The sequence below is a fragment of the Sapajus apella genome, unplaced genomic scaffold (genome assembly GCF_009761245.1).
Source record: "Sapajus apella isolate SASKATOON/1434 unplaced genomic scaffold, GSC_monkey_1.0 scaffold73, whole genome shotgun sequence".
In the NCBI taxonomy this organism is placed as follows: domain Eukaryota; kingdom Metazoa; phylum Chordata; class Mammalia; order Primates; family Cebidae; genus Sapajus; species Sapajus apella.
The window spans coordinates 8446275-8469045 of NW_022437013.1; the positions used below are offsets into that span (position 1 = coordinate 8446275).

Below are 22771 nucleotides of genomic sequence, written 5' to 3' on the forward strand. Positions count from 1 at the left end.
TTGATATCCAAGTTTTATAGACAAGAAAAGTAAGGTTCAGAAGCTTGACTAAAGTCCAGACAGCTGGTTAGCTTCAGAGCTGTGATTCAATTCAAGCTCAGGTTCTATCTGACTTTAAAGCCCATGATCTCGCCACTATTGTACATTGCCTCCATTGTGTAATGCAAAGAAGCCTTTAAAAAGCCTTCACATTCCTTGTGAAGAAGACAATTGAAAAAAATTAAAAAACCCGTTCAAAGCAAGCAATTATCCAATCTTAAAATTCTTCTCAAATTGGCTACTTACTGTGATTTGGGGAATTTAAAAAAGCAAGTACATTATGTCAACTGCCTTTCACCTTTCCCCTCCTTCTCTTTAATCCTAAGAGATACCTGGTCTAAGAATATTTGGCAGTAGAATGGAAGACTGATTCAAAGCTGGTTGTTGGCCAGTTTTCTTAACAGAAGCTTAATGCGGCTATTCTGACTAATCAAAAGCTGCATTCACTCTACTTACTGAAGAATCTCAATTATAAGGGTCTTTTTTTGGTTCTGAATGGGAATTTATTGGGGTTGAAGACGAAGTGTCAAACCAATTATCATTCTTTATTACAATGTTCAATTTTGAAATTATAGTGAATGCAGAGATATTCTACCCAGTTTATTGGTGTATTTATATTCAAATAGTTAAAATACAAGTTTCAGTCTGGTGATTTGTCAGCCTCATTTTTGCTTCCAGGGCATTCAGCTTTTAGCTTAACTGAAATCCACATGAATAGTATTAAGTATGTAGTCAAATCTAATTACTTGATGGAGGACAGGGTGTGTAAAAGCAAGACAGGAGACAGATACAAGCAAACTAGATTTTTCTGTACTTAAGTCACCATATTTTAAAAATAAAGATTTTAATAAAAAATTGGCTAAGAGTTTTAACACAGATATTTAAAATCAAGAATTACAGTAAGAGGATTCTTTTTCTCAGATATATTCCTAGGAACAAAATAGAAGTCTGAGCCATGTGGCTGTTTAGGTATATGAAAACTGAAAGAAATCCATTTTATTCAACACAAGCTTATCTGTAATATTTGACCGAAAGTATTCCTACAGGTAAGAGGAGGTGCAGGCTATAAAAAAGCTTCCTATAAATCTATGGAACTACAGATGTGGGGATAAATAAGAGCGCAGACCACACCCATGAAGAACATCACTGTGGGCAGTGTAAGGAAATACACTACAAGGAAGAACCATGAAGAAAGGGGGAGTTTCACCCAGTAGATAGGTTATAGCTCAGATTATAGCATTTTTTTGAAGAAATGTGATTAACACTCTTTAGAATTTGTGGTATAACTGCAAGCTTGTGTCATTTGACCAACATCTCCCCATTTCCTCAACACATACCCCTACCCCAGCAACCACTTCTCTGTTCTCTGCTTCTATGAGTTCAAAATTTTAGATGAATACATCCTGAGGATCTGATATATAGCATAGTTTACTTGAAATTTGCTAAGAGGGTAGATCTTAAGTATCCTCACCCACTATGTGTGTGGATAGATGTGTTAATTTATGTTGATCATTTTACAATTAATATGTATATCAAATCAACCCGTTGTACATCTTGAATATATACAAATTTTATTTGTCAATTATACTTCAATAAAGCTGGAAAAAGAATTAGTGATATAAATGTAAAATTAGAGTAAGTGAATATATAAGAATCTTGAGACCCATTATACAAGCTTTCTTTTCTTTAGTGAGAAAGTCAGAAGAAAGACTGTAAAACGAAGTCCCATTTAGACAAGGATTTAATCTGCTCTTCATATTCAAGAGTCAAAAATCTCATGATTTCTGTAAAAAACCCTGAACTACTCTCAAATATAGGCAGAAATGGATACATACATGTGAGCATATCAACCACAAATGTATATATGTTGATAGTGGCACAGTGTGCAGGTACTTAATGAATCTTCCAGCTAATTTCGTGTACTATGGAGTAGAGAAAACTTAATGTAACCAGAAATAGTTTAGATACTTTTTAGTAATGCTTTAAGTTGAAGGACAGATTTTAAGATATTAATGTAGCCTAGTCCTTTCTCATCTGAGAGCACACAGGAGTGGTCTTTCTCTCTGGCAGCAAACTACAGAAATGTATGGCATATCTCTGCCCAGCGAGCCAATTTAAGTGTTAGAGTCGAAGACTTAGATGAATGAACTGCTTACTAGGTGTATCCTTCTAGCAACTGGCCATATTGCCCGAAACTCAGGACCCCAACAATGAAACTAGGATATCCTCAATCTTGATTGTTGTGAAAAGCAGCTCTGACAGGTTGGCACAACATGGTCCATTGTTCCAGGTGTATATAACGAAATTATCAATTGCTAACATAAAGAACACTTTGAGAGCCACATTCCCAAAGCTGGTCAGGGGCAATCATGGTTCCCTTGGGGACATGCAAGGAGTAAGCAACTACATCTGTTGTGTTACCTTTTTCCTCACAATCCATTCTGTTGGTCAAAGCCTTTTTATAATAAAACTGTCAGTACAGTAACTATTAGTATGGTATTTACATGTTATCATTTCAGTTAGTATGGTAGTCAGTACAGTTTCTACATAGTAACTATACAGTTAGCATAGTATTTACATACAGTATACTATATATAGTATACAGTTGAGCCTTGAACAACATGGCAGTTATGGGCACTAACCCTCACGCAGCCAAGATTCCATGTATATAGCTTTTGACTCCCCCCAAAATTAACTACTAATAGTCTACTGTTGTCTGGAAGCCTTACTGATAACCTAAACAATAATTAATACGTATGTTGTATGTTATGTAAATCATACACTGTGTTTGTACAATAAAGTAGAGAAAAGAAAATGTTATTAAGAAAATTATAAGGAAGAAAACAATATATATAAATATAAATATATATATTTGTTATTTATATATATATTTAAAGACACGGTCTCACTGTCTCCCAGGCTGGAATGCAGTGGCATGATCTCGGTTCCTGTAACCTCTGCCTCCCATGCTCAAGTGATTCTCCCACTTCAGCCTCTCAAGTAGCTGGGACTACAGGTGCGCAGTCACTGTGCCCAGCTAATTTTTCTATTATTTGCAGGGACAGTGTTTTGCTATGTTGCACAGGTTGGTCTCAAACTCCTGGGCTCAAGCAGTCCACTTGCCTTGGCCTCCCAAAGTGCTGCTATGACAGGCATGAGAGAAAATATATTTTCTCTTCACTAAGTGGACATGGATCATCATGAAGGCCTGCATCGTTCTTTCTCCACATTCACTAGGCTGGGAAGGAGGAAAAAGATATATTGGCCTCGCTGCCTCAGGGGTGGCACAAGTGGAAGAATATCCATGTATAAGCAGATTCATGTGGTTGAAACCCAAGTTGTTTAAGGGTCAACTGTATATACTGTTCAGTTAGCACAGTATTTACATATAAGTTGCCATATGAACAACATAAGTATATCTAATACTTGCAGAAGCCAACAAGGAGTAGAAACAGGCTCAAAGGAACAATTCATCCAGTTTGTAATACCATCACAAACATCTTTACATTGTTATACCAATTTAATTATCAGTTTATTCCTTTGATCTATGACCACTTGAACTTTGTGATAAATTTGCACAGAAGTATTCAATATAGTAATCCACTAAATCATTCTAATTCTTCTTCTTGCCAGTCACTCTCCCTTGGTATCACACTGTGAGAAGTTTTAGTTCAATTTCTCAAATAAATTTGATTATCATATGATTTGTTTATATAAGATAGTTGAATTTTACTAACAATACCAGTATTATACCATATCAGAATATGGTTATGGTACAGTTTGGTTTGGTTACAATAAAATTCGGAAATGTCACAGAAATATTTATTAAACCTTCCTAGAAGAATTAGCCTTCGCCTGTATACCAGATATGATGAGAAACAAATGCTGTCTCCAGTGGCAATTATTCTGTCATTTCTACGTTCCATGTTATCTGGGGACAAAACCAATCATTTGTCTCAATTTACATTATTATAAAGTTATAGGTTATGGTTAACTTTGCACAGCAAGGCCATTTCCCTACCATGAGAGTACATGGGTATCATTTAGTATTAGTTCTTTTTTTTTTTTTTTTTGAGACAGAGTTTCGCTCTTGTTACCCAGGGTGGAGTGCAATGGCGCGATCTCGGCTCACCGCAACCTCCGCCTCCTGGGTTCAGGCAATTCTCCTGCCTCAGCCTCCTGAGTAGCTGGGATTACAGGCACGCGCCACCATGCCCAGCTCATTTTTTGTATTTTTAGTAGAGACTAGGTTTCACCATGTTGACCAGGATGGTCTCGATCTGTTGACCTCGTGATCCACCCGCCTCGGCCTCCCAAAGTGCTGGGATTACAGGCTTGAGCCACCGCGCCCGGCCCTTAGTATTAGTTCTATTCCTACTAGCCTTATTTTGGTCCATCCTTTGGTCAAGATCACTCAGAAATCAGCAGTGCAAGTTGCTACAAAAAAATTCCATAAATTTGGGGATCTGCATGTGTTTCAAAGATTGCCTGAGCTTTCACAGCTAAAAATGAAAAGCCATTATCCCCATGGTTATTTAGGGCTCACTTTTAAGTAAAATAGTTAATAGACTCTGTTGTGTTAGAGTATATTTTCTTCCCTAATATTGATTCCTAGCATTCCCTAGCATTACGTGTTAGATCTGTGTGATCATTTTATCAAAGCTTTATGACCTTTCCAAGTGTATTCCCATTCTTTTCCCTCCTCTTGGAAGATGATTTCCTTCTAATCTGTCTATTTTAGTTCGTAATCCTTTTCTGAAAGTCACTCTTCATTAAAAGTAAATTCAGCTTTTCCCATTATATCCAGGTCAGCTCCTATTTCACCTATAGGTTTCTTTTGTTTCACTGGTCAGTGTTTAATCCAACAGATACATTGTTGTTATTGACTATTAACTGCTTGAATACAGTTAGGATACATGTACTGTACCCCAAAATGTTTGGTAACCCATGCTACAGTCAAGTGTATAGGGATCACTCCCAAATGTAGTTTAATCTGTGTATGCCATAAGGTTTCCCATAATCTTTCTTGTCTCAAGTTAGGGTTTTCCTGGCAGGGACACAAATCTAGCTTATAAGGCCTAATATGTTATTTTCATTTATAATCCATTAATACATTTTTGTTCTGTTTAAAAACTTTGTATCTACAAAATAGGGATGATATGTATTCTTACACATCACACTACCACAGATCAGGCTATTCCATCTAAGACTCATCTGAGCATTCAGCCATCAGAATTTATGGTTACACAGTTATCAGTTGCCTGACATTATATACCATGTGTCATAACCTTCAGAAGGAAGAACTTCTTGAATATATTAAATTTGCCTAACATTCTAATGAAGGCAGATTTCTGTAACTCACCTTCATCACCATTTCTACCAGTAAAATGGAAATAATACAGTTAAATGTTTAGTGATAGTTATAATCAGCATATGTGTTAAGTGCTACCTTTTAAAAATTAATACTAAGTCATGAAAATTAAATATATAAATAACCTTCTAGCACCCTTGAATATTTATAAGCTAAAAGGATTATCAGCCATATATTTAATCTTTTAGTCTCCAAAGGATAAACAGATATAGTCCATTAAGTAGTTTTTAAAAGTCTCTTCAAAAGCCTTCTCCAATACTGTAGATGAGAAGTTTTAATGCTATTCTTGACAATTTCTATAGAGGTTAATTTTCATAAAATGTATTATAAACTATGAAAATTAAATAAGTGAGGAAACCAGAGCTAAATGTCCAATGAAGCTCTGTAACACCAGACAAAGTTCTTTATAAACCTTATTATTTTCTGATAGGGTTTAATGCCATGTTAATAAATTTATTATAGCACTGAGAATAAAGAAACACACACCCCACCATGAACATATGCAAACCAAACACTCTTGTCATTGTAATTATAACCTTTGAGTAGTTTGTCACACTGGACACCAATTTCCTTCCAGCCTTGTAGATAAAAACAGCACAATATACAAACGTCAAATATTAACACAGTGTGAAACTACTGAGTGGCCTGGCACAGGAATTTTAAACGTCTTTTTGACCGCAGCCAGTATCAGGCTGAACCTGCCACCAATGTGATTAGCTGCTTCTCTAAGCAGAAGGATAGAAGTCAATTAACTTTAAACACTGAGATAACCATCACTTATTACCATATGCTGGTATCTAATCTTTATGAAGTTTTTATAACAACATTTTAATTTCTCATCTATTCCTAAATTCAATTAACTTTCTTGCTATATAAAAATCCTCACTGCTCCCTCTGCGCCCCCCGCAAATAGATTGAGTTCTTTTCACTTATTGGAGAAAGAGTACATGAAGTGGCCAGAAATTAATTGCCTTTAGGGAAACTTCTCAGTACATATAAAAAATGTATTTTCATCTGAAAACATTAAATCCCTGCTGAGCTTTCTAAAGAAGTGTCACACCGTACTGCTGTTATACTGAGAATACCTGAAAGGAGGAGGAGGTAAGAAATCATGGTGGCTTTGATCGCATGGAAGCAATGGAGATGATAAGAAATAATGAAATTCTGGATATATAATGAAGGTAGAAATAACAGGATTTGCTGATAGAGTTTACATGGGAGGTGAGAAAAAAAAGGGAATAAAGACCAACTTCAAGGTTTTTGGCCTGGGGTCAAGAGAAAATCTTTTGAAAATGGGAGCAATAATACTATGTTTGTGTGTTGATGGAAAAGATCCAGAGGAGAGGGAGGAATTGTTAAAGTAGGAGAGTGAGAGCAGACAATTTCTGGAGTGATGTCCTTGAGTATACAAAAGAGAAAAAGAATCCTGTACATGAGTGAAAGAGTTAGCCTTTGCAAAGGAACAGTTCATCCATAATAACAGAAGACAAGGCAGGGGAATAGGATAGACTCAGTTGCAGATAGATGAGAATATGTGGAAGTATTATTGATAGCTTCAATTTTCTCAGTAAAATAAGATACAAATTGAGAGTAAAGTTGGAGGAGGTGTTGGAGAAAGGGAAAGGAACACATACGGTTAGTCAACAGTAGGAGAGTAAATGGCCAAGAAAACATAGTGTGATTCCTTGGTAGCATTAAGGACCCACTCTGAATTTATGGTCACAAATTTAAAGTGAGATCAGTCAGTACAGCTGGAAATGCTTTTCTGATACTTCAGTGTGCAAGGCGCAGACACAGAGTAGGTGGGAAGTAGATTTAACCAGGGCTGGATTTGTTTTGCCAGCAACTATAACAAAGAGAAAGAAGGGCCAAGGGAACTGAAGATATATGCGTGTGAGTGACCATGGAATTTAAACTGGGTAAGGTGAGATGTAAGGGTGTCAGGTACCTGAGGGGACAATTTAATGGTGGCAGGATCAATGCCATACAACCACAGGTACTTTACTGTCCAATAATGCTTTGGTGTTTTTGCTCTGTTATTTCTATACCTTGTACCTTTTTATACACTGTTATAATATGGTAGAAACTATTAATATTTGACTCTGTTTGGAGCCTAACAGCATATCATGGACAATTAGATCTTCTAACTTGTCTTCTCACAACATTTTGCCTAGTTTATCTTCTCAGCCCCACCACCACATGCAAATGCACACATACACATAAAATAATAGTGGTTACCTTTGGGCAATGACTATAGTTATATTGCTATATCAGGTTTTAGGTGGCTTTTTTTCCTATGTAGTATCTAATGTCCTAATTTTCTATATTAAGCATGAAATGTTTTTGTAATTTAGAAAAAATGTTTATTTAAAAGAACATATATATTTACACCCATATATGATTAATCCTGGTTGTGATCTCTAATGAGGTGTTAGAAGACTTAATCAGGCTGGATTAAGTTCTTTGACAAATATAGAAAATAAAACATTTGAGAAGAGCTGATGCACTTTTAAAAACTACCAGGTTTCATAAAACATGCAGAGATCATCGTCTAGCAATTAAAATGTATTAAAATGCATGACCCCAAAACAATTAGAACAGTAAAATTTTTTTTTAATATTGGAAGAAAATACCATTACAAACCTGCTTCCTGCTTTGAGCTCTTGCATTCCGTAGTCTTCGAGCAGAGTAAAAGATAAAATAGCCCACAGTTGCAGCCGTAATAATAAAAAAGGACACAGAAACAAAAAAAATTGAATAGTGATTCACCCAAGGTCCATGTTTTTTCCCTACTTCTATGACCATTGTCACTTGTATGCCTCTTTGAATAGATTGTAGAATTTTTGTGCCTTTCAGATTGCCGATCATGATTGCAACAATGTCTCCTGCACCTGTAAAAGAAAACAAATTCAGTTTTAGTTTGGTGAAACATTCTTTTTTTTTTTTTTTTTTTTTTTTTTTTTTTTGAGACAGAGTTTCTCTCTTGTTACCCAGGCTGGAGTGCAATGGCACGATCTCTGCTCACCGCAACCTCTGCTTCCTGGGTTCAAGCAATTCTTCTGCCTCAGCGTCTCGAAGAGCTGGGACTACAGGCATGCGCCACCATGCCCAGCTAATTTTTGTATTTTTAGTAGAGACGGGGTTTGGTGAAACATTCTTAGTATACAAACCCAATTGCTAAAATGAATTTAAATGGGTCTCAATGAGACAAAGGAAGGATACTCATTCCTTCAATTAACATTTTTGAGCACCTACTATCTATATAAAAGTTGTAGGCTATACAAACATGCATGAGATTTGGTTAGTGACCTTAGGGAACTCATAACTAAGTAAGGAAGCTACAAGAAACCCCTTCCCCTCCTCAGATTAACTATCTATTTTTCAACAGTGTTGCCTTTGAGACCCAATTTGCATCTTATGTGAAGGCTTGCTTAAAGTCAAATAGTCCCCCCGAATTGTAGAAAATAGAACTTACATTATAGGGAACCTAAGGCTTGGGAAATACAGACATATTTCCCAATTTATGAAGTGATAAATTATCTCATGAGCTCACTACTAACATGTATAAGGATTTACATATTGGGATAGTAATTTGAGCCAAACAATGTTTACAAACCCAAATGTGCAACCTATACATATGCCCATGATGTGCCATTTTTCTGTATCCTCAAAAGCAATATAAAACTTGCTCAAGGTGTTCTAGGGATTTACATGGACCTAATCAGGTTAGCAATGAAGATAACATATAAAAATGTACATTTCTATTCACTACCAATTAAAGACAAGCAAGCCTAAAATGAGATGATTCTTATTGCTAAAGGTCCAATTATTTATAATACCTACCTCTCTACTACCAATAATGTAAGTTTTGTGGAAAAAAATAAAGTACAGATGGTATCTTTCCCAATGTTGTAAGAATGTCAGATTGCTCATGCTATTCCAATGCTTATCAAGGTTTATATTCCTTCTAGTTTATATTACCTAAGACCAATAATCTTAAGCAAAAGAATAGCAGTCATTGAATGTTAAGGTATAACCAACCAGAGAAATCTCCCACTGATATTAAGTTAACGTGCTAATCTAGGTTAATGAGCAAACTCCAATCTGGAATAAATACATCTACACACATACAACTCTATAAGGACCTTTAGATTTGAATTTAAATACAAAAATAGTGAATGTCTGAAATGTAGACACCCTCAGTTGTATCTTCTTCCAATATCAGTATGTGACCCAAATATCCCTTATGAGTCTGGAGGTAATTTTGCCAGAGTGGCCCTTTTTTTTTCTATTTATTTGGGGACTTTAAATTTTTAGCTATGGCACTAAAATCACAGAAATTGTCTTTTCTCTAATAGCCATCTCTATGGAAAATATTAAAATAGTATTCACAGTTTTAATTTTCAAATTAAGAGTATAAAACTTAAATGGCAATGTAAATAGTAAAATTATTACTCAACTAATCCCTTAAATGTATGGTCCTCAGTAGCCAAAGTTTCCAAAAGATGAGGCCAAAAATAAAAAATCTCATAGTATGCTAAGATTCTCTCTTCATTTGAAGTTATTAATTTAAAAATTTTATTCAAAGGATTTTATTACAGGTCCTTAATGTTCCAAAAGACACTATTTTTACATGATAGCAATTTAGTTAAGCCCTTTTATAACCCTACTGACTCATGTGTAATCATTCAGTTTGATAGAGGTTAATGACTCACCTTGTTCTCATTTACACCAGGAAAATATCAAAAACAATGGGGAGTGAAGGAGTCTGAAATGTAGAGACCCTCAGTTGTATCTTCTTCCAATATCAGTGTATGAAGAAAATATCCCTTATGAGTCTGGAGGTAACTTTGCCAGAGAGTGGCCTTTTTTTCTATTTATCTGGGGGCTTTAAATGTTTAGCTATGGCACTAAATTCACAGAAATTGTCTTTTCTCTAACAGCCATCTCTCAGGAAAATGCATGGTAATAAAGTTGTGACTAATTATATAATGCAGCATTCATTTCATTTTTTTCTTTTAGACCATACGGGGTATGAGGCAGGGGTGGATACTCAGGAACATACTGGCCATTGTTGTCACATGAAGGTTAAAAAACAAAACAAAAAACAAGGATAGGCAATAAATGTACATTGTTTACATATTAGGAACAATGCTGTGTTTCAGTCCTCACAATATATATTCATACATGCTATATATAGTCCAACTATTAAAAAACTGAAATTAGCTTTCTAATCATATAAAAGACCTATTTCTAAGCATTTTGATATTTGCCACACCCTTGCAAGTATCTGTAAACTGCTCTCCCTCCACTGTTCTCAATTGCAGTTAACAATGTAACAACCCTTCCAGTCACCTGGTTTAGTAACCTCGGAATCCACACTGCTCACCTAATCAGTCATGCAGATTCTATCTACTTTATTGCTGTCGCCATTATCAGATCTTTCTATTCCTCCTGCCTTAATATAGACCCTCATAATTTCTTTGAAATAGGGTACTGAAACTATTTCAGTAACCTGCTAGCTGGTCATCCTATATCCAGTCCTTCCCTTAAAGTTTCATTAGAGTTGGCCTTCCTGTTTGACATTTGCCATAACTTGGTTGAATCATGCCTCTTTCTCTGCCCAGGGGTCTTTGGTGGCTCCTAATTACTCATTACAATCCGACTTCTTGGCCTAACATGTAAAACCTTATATGATCTGATCTCAACTGATCTTGCCAGTTTGATATATTTCCACTATGTCCCCACCTCATGAGTACTCAGATATAGCCACATGGGACCATTGTCATTCACTTTTCTTAAATCTTTGTTCGTTCTGATCCTTCTGCCTAAAATGCCCTATATTTTCTCTGACACCTCCCTTCCTCTGCTTATCTATGTATTACTTAAGTCCCAGCTCAAACGATGCTTCTATACAGGTTCCTCAAGCTCCAAGTGAGAAATCAAATGCTGTCTTTCATCCCCTGTCACTTGGTTTCTAACCTCTGTCTAGTATTTCCTTTTGCTTTGCATCTCAATTGTCATGCCTCTCTAAATTGAGCCTTTTTAAATTTTGGGCAGAGTCCTTTTTTTTAAAACCCTTAATTTTAAAATTTATAACTGACACATAATTGTACATATTTGTAGGGTACAATGTGATTGTCAATGTTAAATATACTATATAGTATATAATCGAATGGGGGCAATTACCATATCCATCACATTGAACATTTTTCATTTATTTGTGGTGACATCATTCAAAATCTTCTCTTCTGGTTATAGTGAAACATATACTACATTGATATTTGCTATAGTCACCCTACTGTGTAAAAGAACACCAAAACATATTCTTCCTAACTGTGAGTTTTTCCACATTGACCAAACTCTCTCTATCCTTCCCTACCCCATACCCTCCCCAGCTTCTGGTAACGACTATTCCATTTTCTACTTCAAAGAAAACAACTTTTCAAATTTTTAAACTTATATTTTAGGTCCAAGAGCACATGTGTTTGTTATATAGGCAAATTGTGTGTCACAGGGGTTTGTGTACAGATTATTTCATCATCCAGGTAATAAGCATAGTGCCTGATAGGGAGTTTTTTGATTCTCACCCTTCTTCCTCCATCCACCCTCAAGTAAGCCCTGGTGTCTGTTGTTCCCTTCTTTGTGTCCATATGTACTCAGTGTTTAGCTCCCACTTATACATGAGAACATGTGGCATTTGGTTTTTTGTTCCTGTGTTTGTTCACTTAGGATAATGGCCTCCAGCTTCATCCATGTTGCTGCAAAGGACATGATCTCATTCTTTTTTTATGGCTGTGAAATATTTCATGGTGTATTTGCACCACATTTTCTTTATTCAGTCTACTATTGATGGGCATTTAGGTGGATTCTCTGACTTTGCTATTGTAAATAGTGCTGTGGTGAACATACATGTGCATGTGTCTTTATGGTAGAATGATTTATATTCCTTTGGGTATATACCCAATAATGAGATTGCTGGGTCAAATGACAATTCTGCTTTGAGTGTTTTCAGAAATCAGCAAACTGCTTTCCACAATGGCTGAGCTAATTTACATTCCCATGAGCAGTGTGTAAGCGTTCCCTTTTCTCTAAAACCTTGTTAACATCTGTTATTTTTTGACCTTTTACTACAGCCATACAGACTGATGAGAGATGGTATTGCATTGTGATTTTGATTGGTATTTCTCTAGTGATTAGTAATATTCAACAATTTTTCGTATGTTTCATTTGTTGGCTGCATGTATGTCTTCTTTTGAAAAATGTCTGTTCATGTCCTTTGCCCAGTTTTAAGGGGGTTGCTGGATTTTTGCTTGTTAATTTGTTTAAATTCCTGATAGATTTTGGATATCAGACCTTTACTGGATGCATAGTGTGCAAATATTTTATCCCATTCTGTAGGTTGTCTGTTTACTCTGTTGATAGTTTCTTTCGCTAAGCAAAAACTTTTTAGTTAAATTAGCTTGCATTTGTCAACTTTTGTTTTTGTTTTTGCTTTTGTTGTAATTGCTTTTGGGACTTAATTTTCTCCAGGTTCATCCACACTGCTGCAAATGACAGGATTTGCTGCTTTTTAAAGGCTGAATAGTATTTCATTGTATATATGTATGGATTTTTTTACATCCATTAATCCATTGATAAATACTTAGGTTGATTCTATATCTTTGCTGTTGAAAATAGTGCTGAAATAAACATGGGAGGGCAGATATCTCTTGGACATACTGATAATTGTATTTTTATTTATTTGTTTGTTTAGTTTTTTATTGAGATGGAGTCTTGCTCAGTTGCCCAGTCTAGAGTGCAGTGGCATGATCTCGGCTTTAAGCAATTCTCCTGCCTCAGCCTCCTGAGTAGCTGGGATTACAGGTGCGTGCCCCCATGCCTGGCTAATTTTTGTATTATTAGTAGAAAGGTGGTTTCACCGTGTTGGTCAGGCTGGTCTTGAACTCCTAACCTTGTGATTCGCCCACCTCAGCCTCCCAAAGTGCTTGGATTACAGGCGTGAGCCACTGCACCCTGCGTGTTTTTATTTTTTAAAGGACTTTCCACACTGTTATCCATAATGGCTGTACTAATTTCCATCCCCACTAACAGTATATAAGAGTTCCCTTTTCCCCACATCCTTGCCAATATTTGTTTGTTTTCTCTCTTTTTTATAATAGCCATCCTAACTGGGGTGAAGTGACATCACATTGCAGTTTTTATTTGCATTTTCTTGATATGGTGATGTTGAATATTTTTTCATGTAACTGTTGTTGGCTATTAGTATGCTTCTTTTAAGAACTGTCTATTCAGGTCTTTTGCCTACTTTAAAATCAGATTATTTGTTGTTTTGCTATTGAATTGTTTGAGTTAACAGTTTCTTAATGACAGTAATGCCTTTATCTGCTATTCTTAGGAACTAGATGTTCCATAAAAGTAAAATTTACAGGTAACAAAAGGTTTTACACAAAAACTTAGTTTTAACGATTTTGAATGAACACTCTAAAAAGTAATCTATATTGTCCTAAATTTGTTTTTAATTCTTTTTATAAAATTTTTAGTTTTTATGGGTGCACATCAGGTATATATATTTCTGGGTTACATGATATATTTTGTTACAGACATACAATTTGTAATAATCACATCAGGGTAAATGGGGTATCCATCACTTCAAGCAGTTTTACTTTCCTTGTGTTACAAACATTCCAGTTACGCTTTTAGTTATTTTTAAATGTACATTAATTTGTTGTTGACTGCAGTCACCTTTTTGTGCAATCAAATGCTAGGTCTTATTCATTCTATATAACTATATTTTCGTGCCTGGTAATAATCTCCAATTTCCCTCTACCCACCTCTACCCTTCCCAGCCTCTGGTAACCATCCTCCTAATATCTATCTCAAACTGTTTAAAATTTTAGCTCTCACAAATGAGTGGAAAACATGCAAAGTTTGTCTTTCTGTGCCTGGCTTATTTCACTTAACCTAATAACGCTCCAGTTCCATCCATGTTGTTGCAAATGACAGGATCTCGTTCTTCTTTATGGCTGAATAGTACTTCATTGTGTGTAAGTACCACATTTTCTTTATCCATTTGTCTCTCGATGGACACTTAGGTTGCTTCCAAATCATGGTTATTTTGAATAGTGCGGCAGTAAACACAGGGGTGTAGACATCTCTTTGATATCCCGATATCCTTTCTTTTGGGTATATACCTAGCAGTGGGATTGCTGGATTATATGGTAATTCTACTTTTAGTTTTTTGAAGAACCTCCATACTGTTCTACAAACTGGCTGTAGTAAGTTACACTCCCACCAAGAATGTAAGAGGGTTCCCTTTTCTCCACATCCTTGCCAGCTTTCATTATTGCCTGACTCTGAATAAAAGCCATTTTAACTATGGTGAGATAATATCTCATTGTAATCTTTATTTCATTTCTCTGATGTTCAGTGATATTGGGCACCTTTTCATATACCTGTTTGCCTTTTGTATGTCTTCTCTTGAGAAATGCCTTTTGTATATCTTCTCGAGAAATGTCTATTCAGACCTTTAGTCCATTTTTAATCAGATTATTAGGTATTTTCTTATTTAGTGATTTTGGCTTCTTACATATTCTGGTTATTAATCCCTTGTCAGATGAATAGTTTGCAAATATTTTCTCCCATTCTGTGGGTAGTCTCTTCAATTTGCTGATTGTTTTATTTGCTGGCAGAAGCTTTTTAGCTTGATGTGATCCCCTTTGTTCATTTTTACTTTGGTTACCTGTGCTTGTGGTAGGGTATTGCTCAAGTAATCTGTGCTCAGTCCATTGTTCTGGAGAGTTTTCCCAAAGTTTTCTTTCAGCAGTTTCATAGTGTGAGATCTTAGATTTAAGCCTTTATTCCATTTTGATTTGATTTTTGCATACGGTGGGAGATAAGGGTCTAGTTTCATTCTTCTGCATATGGATATGCAGTTTTGCCAACAGCATTAATTTCAGAGCCTATCTTTTCCCCAACGTAGGTTCTTGGCACATTTGTTGAAAATAAGTTCACTGTGAATGTATAGATTTATTTCTGAATTCTCTACTATTTTCCTTTGGTCTATATGTCTGTATTTATGCCAGTGCCATGTTTCTTTGATTACTATAACTGTGTAGTATAATTTAAAGTCAGGTAATGTGTTTCCTCCAATTTTGCTCTTTTTACTCAGGATGGCTTTGGCTATTCTGGGTCTTCTGTGGTTTCATACACATTCTAGAATTTTTTTCTATTTATGTGAATGATGTATTGGTATTACATTTTAATAGGTATTGCATTGAATCTATAGATTGCATTGGGTAGTATGAATATTTTAATAAAATTGAACCTTCCAATTCATCAACATGAAATATCTTTCCTTTTTTTTGTTGCCATCTTCAATTTCTTACATCATTGTTTTACAGTTCTCATTGTAGAGCTCTTTTCTTTGGTTAGGTTTCTTCCTAGGTAGTTTATTTTATTTGTAGTTATTGTAAATTGGAATACTTTCTTGATTTCTTTTTCAGATTGTTTGCTGTTGGCATATGAAATACTACTGATTTATATATGTTGATTTTGTATCCTGAAGCTTTACTGAATTTATCAGTTCTAATAGTTTTTTGGTGGGTCCTTTAGATTTTTTCAACTATAAGATCATATTACCTGCAAACAAGGATAACTTGACTTTTTCCTTTCCGATTTTGTTGCCCTTCTTTCTCTTGTCTGATTTCTCTTGCTAGGACCTACAGTACTATGTTGCATAACAGTGGTAAAAGTTGGTATCTCTCTCCCGCTTCAGATATTAGAGGAAAGGCTTTCAGTTTTACCCTATTCAATATGATACTAAGCTGTGGATCTGTCACATATAGCTTTTATTGCAATGAGGTATGTTCCTTGCATACGCAGATTTTTTAGGGTTTTTAATCATGAAAGGATGTTGAATTTTATCAAATGATTTTCAGCATCAATTGGAATTATATGCTTTCGGTCTTTCATTCTGTTGATAGGGTAGGACATTGATTGATTTGTGTATGTTGAAATATCCTTGCATGCCTAGGATAAATCCCACTTGGTCATGATCAATGACCTCGTTAATGTGTTGCTGAATTTGTTTTGTTAATATTTGGATGAGGTTTTGCATTAATGTTCATCATAGAGACTTGCCTGTAGCTTCCTCTTTTTTCTTTCTTTCTTTCTTTCTTTCTTTTTTTTTTGATATGTCTTTTTGTTTTGGTTTCAGGGTAATATTGGCCTCATAGGATGAGTCTGAAAGTATTCCTTCCTGCTCTATTTTTCAGAATCGTTTCAGTAGGGTTGGCATTAGCTCTTCTTTAAATGTTTGGTAAAAATCAGCAGTGAAGTCATTGGATCCCAGGCTTTTCTTTACTGGGGGACTATTTATCATGGCTTTCATCTCATTACTTGTTATTGATCTATTCAGGCTTTAGATTCCAATCACGGAAGTCCTAGCTACTTGGAATGTTGAGGTGGAAGAATCCCTTCAAGCCTGGTAGGTTTAGGTTGCAGTGAGCCAAGATCATGCCACTGAACTCCAGCTGGGGCAACAGAATGAGACCTTGCTTCAAAAAAAGAAAAAAAGAAAAAAAAAAGATTTGTTTTGTGGCTTAACATATGGTTTATCCTTGAGAATGATCCATGTGCCAAAGAGACAATTGTGTCTTCTGCAGCTGTTGGATGAAATGTTCTGTAAACATCTATTAGGTCAATTTGTTCTATACTACAACATTAAGTGTGATATTTCTTTGTTGATTTTCTGTCTAGATGATCTGTCCAATGTTAAAAGTGGATATTGAAGTCTCCAGCTATTATCGTATCAGGATCTCTATCCCTCTTTTTAGTTAGAGTAATAGTTGCTCTATATATTTGGGTGCTCCAGTGTTGGGTGCATATATATACTTGTTCTATCTTTTTGCTGGATTGACCCTCTTATCATTATATAATGACCTTCTTTATCTTTTTTCATAGCTTTTGTCTTGAAATCTATTTTGTGTGATATAAGTATAGATACTCATTTTTGTTATTTTCTATTTGGATGGAATATCTTTTTCCATCTTTTTATATTCAGTCTATGTGTGTCTTTAGAAGTGAAGTATGTTTCTTATAGAGAACAGCTAGTTGGGGCTTTTTAATGCATTCAGCCATCCAATGTCTTTTGATTGAAAAGTTTATTCTATTTACATTCAATGTTATTATTGATAAGTAAGTTCTTACTCCCTTGCCATTTTATTATTTGTTTTCTGGTTGTTTTGTAGTCTTCTCTTCCTCTTATTTTCCCCTCTCTGTCTTCTTTTTTGTGAAGGTGATTTTCTTTGGTGGTATGTTTTAATTTCTTGCTTTTTATTTTTGGTGTATCTATTGTAGGTTTGTTGATCTGAGGCTACCATGAATGTTATAGATACATCTTATATTCCATTATTTCAAACTGATGACAACAGTGATTGGAAAAACAAACAAACAAGCAAAGAGAAAACTAACTGAAACTCTATAACTTTATCCCCTCCTTGGCTTTTTACCTTTTTATTGTTTCTATTCATATCTTATTGTACTGTCCATGTCTTCAAAACTCGCAGTTATTATTTTTGATAGGTTCATCTCTTAGTCTTCCTACTCAAGGTATGAGTAGTTCACATATCACAATTACAGTGTTATAATATTATTCCTTTGAATATGCTTTCTACCTCGATCTCTCTACCTACTCTTTAAGGTAAACTCTTAGATCTGTACTTCTGAAACTATTTTCTAGATGTTGTAGGTGTGCTTCATTCTATTTTATTCTTTTTTTGTCACCTCTGACTGCGCATTTTCAAATATCCCCTCTTCAAGCCCAATAATTTTTTTCTTCTGCTTGATCAGTTCTGCTGTTGAAAGACTCTGATGCATTCTTCGGTATATCAATTTCATTTTTCAGCTTCTGAATTTATGCTTGATTTTTAAAAAAGTATTTCAATTTCTTTGTTCAATTTATCTGATGGAATTCTGAATTTCTTCTCTGTGTTATGTGAATTTCACTGAGCTTCCTCAGAACAGCTATTTTGAATTCTGTCTAAAAGGTCACACATCTCTGTTACTCTGTGATTGGTCACTGGTTCCTTTTCTAGTTCATTTTCTGAGGAAATGTTTTCCTGAACAATCTGGATACTTGTGGATATTTGTTGGTGCTTGTGCACTTAAGAGTTACGTATTATAATCTTCACAGTCTGGGCTTGTTTATACCTGTCTTCTTGAGAATGCTTTTCAAGTATTCAAATTGCATTGAGTGTTGTGATCTAAGTCTTTGGACACTATAGCCATATCCGCATTAGCGGGCACCACAAGCTCAGTAACGCTGTGGCTCTTGCACACTAAGAGAGGTACTGCCTTGGTGGTCTTGGGTAAAATCCAGGAGAATTCCCTGGATTACCAGGCAGAATGTCTTGTTCTCGTCCCTTACTTCCCTCAAACAAAAGGAGTCTCTCTTGCCATGCTGTGCTGCCTGGAGTTGGGGGAGAGGTGATGCAAGCACTCCTGTGGCCACCACCACTGGGAATGAGCTGCATTAGACCAGAAACCAGCATAGTTCTGGGTTTCGCCCAAGGCCTATGGTGAGTATTGCTGTTTGTTCAAGGCCCAAGGGCTCCTTAATCAGCAGGTGGTGAATCCAGCCAGGCTTGTATCTTTCCCTTCAGGGTGGTATTGTCCCTTCTGGCCCAGGGTAGGTCTAGAAATGCTGTCTGGGAGGCAGGGCCTGGAGCCAGGAACTTGAGGGGCTTATTCAGTGCTTTATTTGACTGGCTGAACTGGTACCCAAATTGCAAGGCAATATCCTTTTTATTTTTCACTCTCATTTCCTCAAGTGGAGGAAAGGAGTTTCTCCCTGAAGCCTTGCCCAAGGCCCATAGTGAGTACTGCTTAGCTACTATTAATGTTTATTCAAGGCCCAAGGGCTCTGTGGTCAGCAGGTGATAAATCTTGACAGAACTGGGTCCTTCCCTTCAAGGCAGTGGGTTTCCTTCTGGCCCACGGTGTGTCTAGAAATATCATCCCGGAGGTAGGGCCTGGAATGTGGGCTTCAGGACTCTGCTTAGTGCTTTATTTTACTCTGGCTAAGCTGGTATCCAAGTTTTTTTTTTTTTTTTTTTTGAGACGGAGTTTCACTCATGTTACCCAGGCTGGAGTGCAATGGCGCGCGGTCTTGGCTCACCGCAACCTCCGCCTCCTGGGTTCAGGCAATTCTCCTGCGTCAGCCTCCTGAGTAGCTGGGATTACAGGCACGCACCACCATGCCCAGCTAATTTTTTGTATTTTTAGTAGAGACTAGGTTTCACCATGTTGACCAGGATGGTCTCGATCTCTTGACCTCGTGATCCACCCGCCTCGGCCTCCCAAAGTGCTGGGATTACAGGCTTGAGCCACCGTGCCCGGCCAGCTGGTATCCAAGTTTTAAGACAAAGTCCACTTTACTCTTTCCTCTCCTGCCAGAGCTGTGAGTTGCACTGCCTGGAGTTGGGGGAAGGGCGATGCAAATGCTTTCTTGGCCACCTGCACCTCAAGTCCTCTGGCTCTGAGCCCAGCACAGCACCACCAGAACTTGCCCCAAAATTGCAATCCTTTTGGCCTAGACTGCCATTCAAATTTATCTAGGACCCCAAGGCACTTTAACTTGCAGTGGTGAGACTTGCCAGAGGGATGTACGGTTCTCCTCTGGCTAGGGCTGGTCTAAATGCTCCCTCTATGGGTGTTGACCCAATTCTGCCCCATGTTGCTTTCCACTGTGACAGGGTAGCACTGAGTTCCAATGCAAAGTCCCACAATCACTGTGCTCTCCTTCCCCCAAACACACAGATTCTCTCTCTGTGCCATGCTGTACCATCAGGAGATGAAGAAGGGGTGGTGTAAGGAATTCATGACTGTCTTTCCTACCCTCTTCAGTGCCTCTTTCTTTCCTTGATATGATGTTAAACCCAGGTACTGTTATTGCTCACCTGATTTTTGATTCTTATAAAGATGCTTTCTTGTGTGGGTAGTTGTTCAATTTGGTGTTACTATGGAGGGGATGATCACCATGGGTGTTATTTGGTCATCTTTCTCCCTGTCCTATTTTCTTAACTGGGAGATACAGACTATGATTTATTATTGACACTGGATTATCTTCGTATGCCATTATTTAATATAGTAGTAAGATTATTTGTTTCTAAACTGTTGTAATTTTTCACTAAGGTCACAGATTTTTGCAAATGGAACAGAACTTAGTGATCAACCAGTCTGACTTATTTTTGAGTTCTCACATTGTATATTTTTTTTTGAGGAAGGAAAGTTCTCACTTCAGTTTTTGCTTCTAGCAGCATCTCTCCTCTCTCTCTCTCTTTTTTTTTTTTTTTTTTTTTTTTGTGATGTCATGCTTCTAATATACCTTTGGCTCAGAAAAGACAAGCTTGGTTCTACAGAAAGAGTAAAATAAACTTCTAGAGAAAGCTTGGGGACTTCAGGTCAAGCACTCTCTCTCTGACATTTATATTGATTGCTCAGTGATGTTTTTGTTTATTTCCTGAATCCTGGCTATGCTCTGGATAACCGAGGTTGCTAGATAAGATTTATGTATAAATCAGGCCTTTAACATATTTCATCCTCACATCAACCCTATAAGGTAGGCATTGCTACTATCCCCATTAATGATAAGATTCACTAATTGCCTAGGATAACATGAGCCAGTAAGTGCAGAAATGGTATTTGAATCCAGATAGTTTGGCTCTGGTGTCTCTGGTCTTCACCATTTTACACTAGTTATCTTCAATGAAACCCAAAGCTGTTATTTAACTGTAAAAGTGAAAATTAAATAGGCATATTCATGGGTGCAGTAGTAAATGTTTAGCAATCACTCTCAGGGTTGGAGAAAGCCCTAATTTGTAGTGTGTGCCAATTTCTATGAAATACTCCCACCACAGCCACATAAACGTGGAATTGGGACAAAATGTGTACAATTGACTGAACAAGCTCACCACTGGACATTACAGATTTGAACCTTAAGTACAATAGCCCTTTCAGTCAGTTACAAATTAAACTGCTTATTCTACTTTCCCCACTTCTCACTACTGAACTTACCTAGTCTTAAAACAGCTTAACTACAAGTAAATACAATTCAAAGTTTGTAACAATTTTACTTTGCTATTCTTTTCACTTGGGCACACCTAATTTCCTGTTTTTTTTTTTTTTTTTTTTTTTTTTTTTTAACAAGGTCTTGCTCTGTTGCCCAGGCTGGAGTGCAGTGGCATGATCACAGCTCAGTGTAGTCTCCACCGCGCCGGTTCAAGTGATACACCTTTCTCAGCCTCCTGAGTAGTTGGGAATACAGGTGTGCACCACCACACCTGGGTAAATTTTTATTTTGTAGAAACAGGTGTCTCACTATGTTGCTCAGGTTGGTCTTAAACTTCTGGCCTCAAGCTATCCTCCCACCTTGGCCTCCCAAAGAGCTGGGATTACAGGTACGAACTAACATGGCTGGCCACATACTTATTCTTAAAAACTAGTAAAATTCTATGCACATTCCCAGATTAAGTGTCTCTACTTGCTACTCTGCTGAAAACCACAAAATATGTACCCTGAAACTCCAAGGAAGAACAATCAAACTTCCTTTTGTGGAATAGGAAAAAAAACCCTTTTAGTGCGCGTGCTTTTTTGGGTGGTGGTGTGTGTTTCTGTTGCTACAGCAGGCCTTGCTGAGCCTCTTTTTCCTTTAAGCTTTTCTCTATCCTTAAAATATTGGAAAGGGGCTTTTATAATGCTTCAGCAAATTCCAAACCTCTCAAATTAAAATTAGTGACTTTGTAAGTTATCTTTTTAAAGGATCACAGAACATTCAGAACATTCAGTATATAAAGTTAGCCATTTATTATAAGCAATATAGATGTGGTCATGTTCAGAATGTATTGTAGATATTTAATCTCTCTGATTTTCAGTGTGTTAGGAAATAGAAAGTGAAGGGAACATTTAAAACATACACAGGGCCAGAAGCTTTTCTCATATTAAACATGCTTTGGAAAATGTGAAGGATGGCATTTTTTAAAGCTATAATTAAAATATAATCTTTTCCCTGCGAAAAAGATTCACTTCCTTTTTTAAAAATTGGTGTATCATAGTTGTATATATTTGTTGGGATAAATGTGATATTTTGATAACTGTATATAATATGTAATGATCAAATCAGGGTAATCGGGATACTTGTCATCCCAAATATTTATTTTTCTTTGTGTTGAGAATATTATAATTATCTTTTAGCTGTAAGTTATTCACTGCTGTATTATTGTATACTGGAACTTATTACTTCTGTCTAACTGTATGTTTGTACCTCTTATACAACTTCTCTTCATCCTTCCCCTTCCTGGC

General features: G+C 36.4%; 1 protein-coding gene across 2 annotated transcripts in view; it reads right to left on the reverse strand.

The window, feature by feature from the left end:
• Positions 1-22771, reverse strand: part of RNF128 (ring finger protein 128) — a 90610-nt gene that overhangs the window by 13667 nt on the left and 54172 nt on the right. For both annotated transcript variants that reach the window (XM_032250922.1, XM_032250921.1), the window contains exon 2: positions 8054-8301. In XM_032250922.1, coding sequence (XP_032106813.1) covers positions 8054-8301 — 248 coding nt within the window. The remainder of the gene's footprint in view (positions 1-8053; positions 8302-22771) is intronic.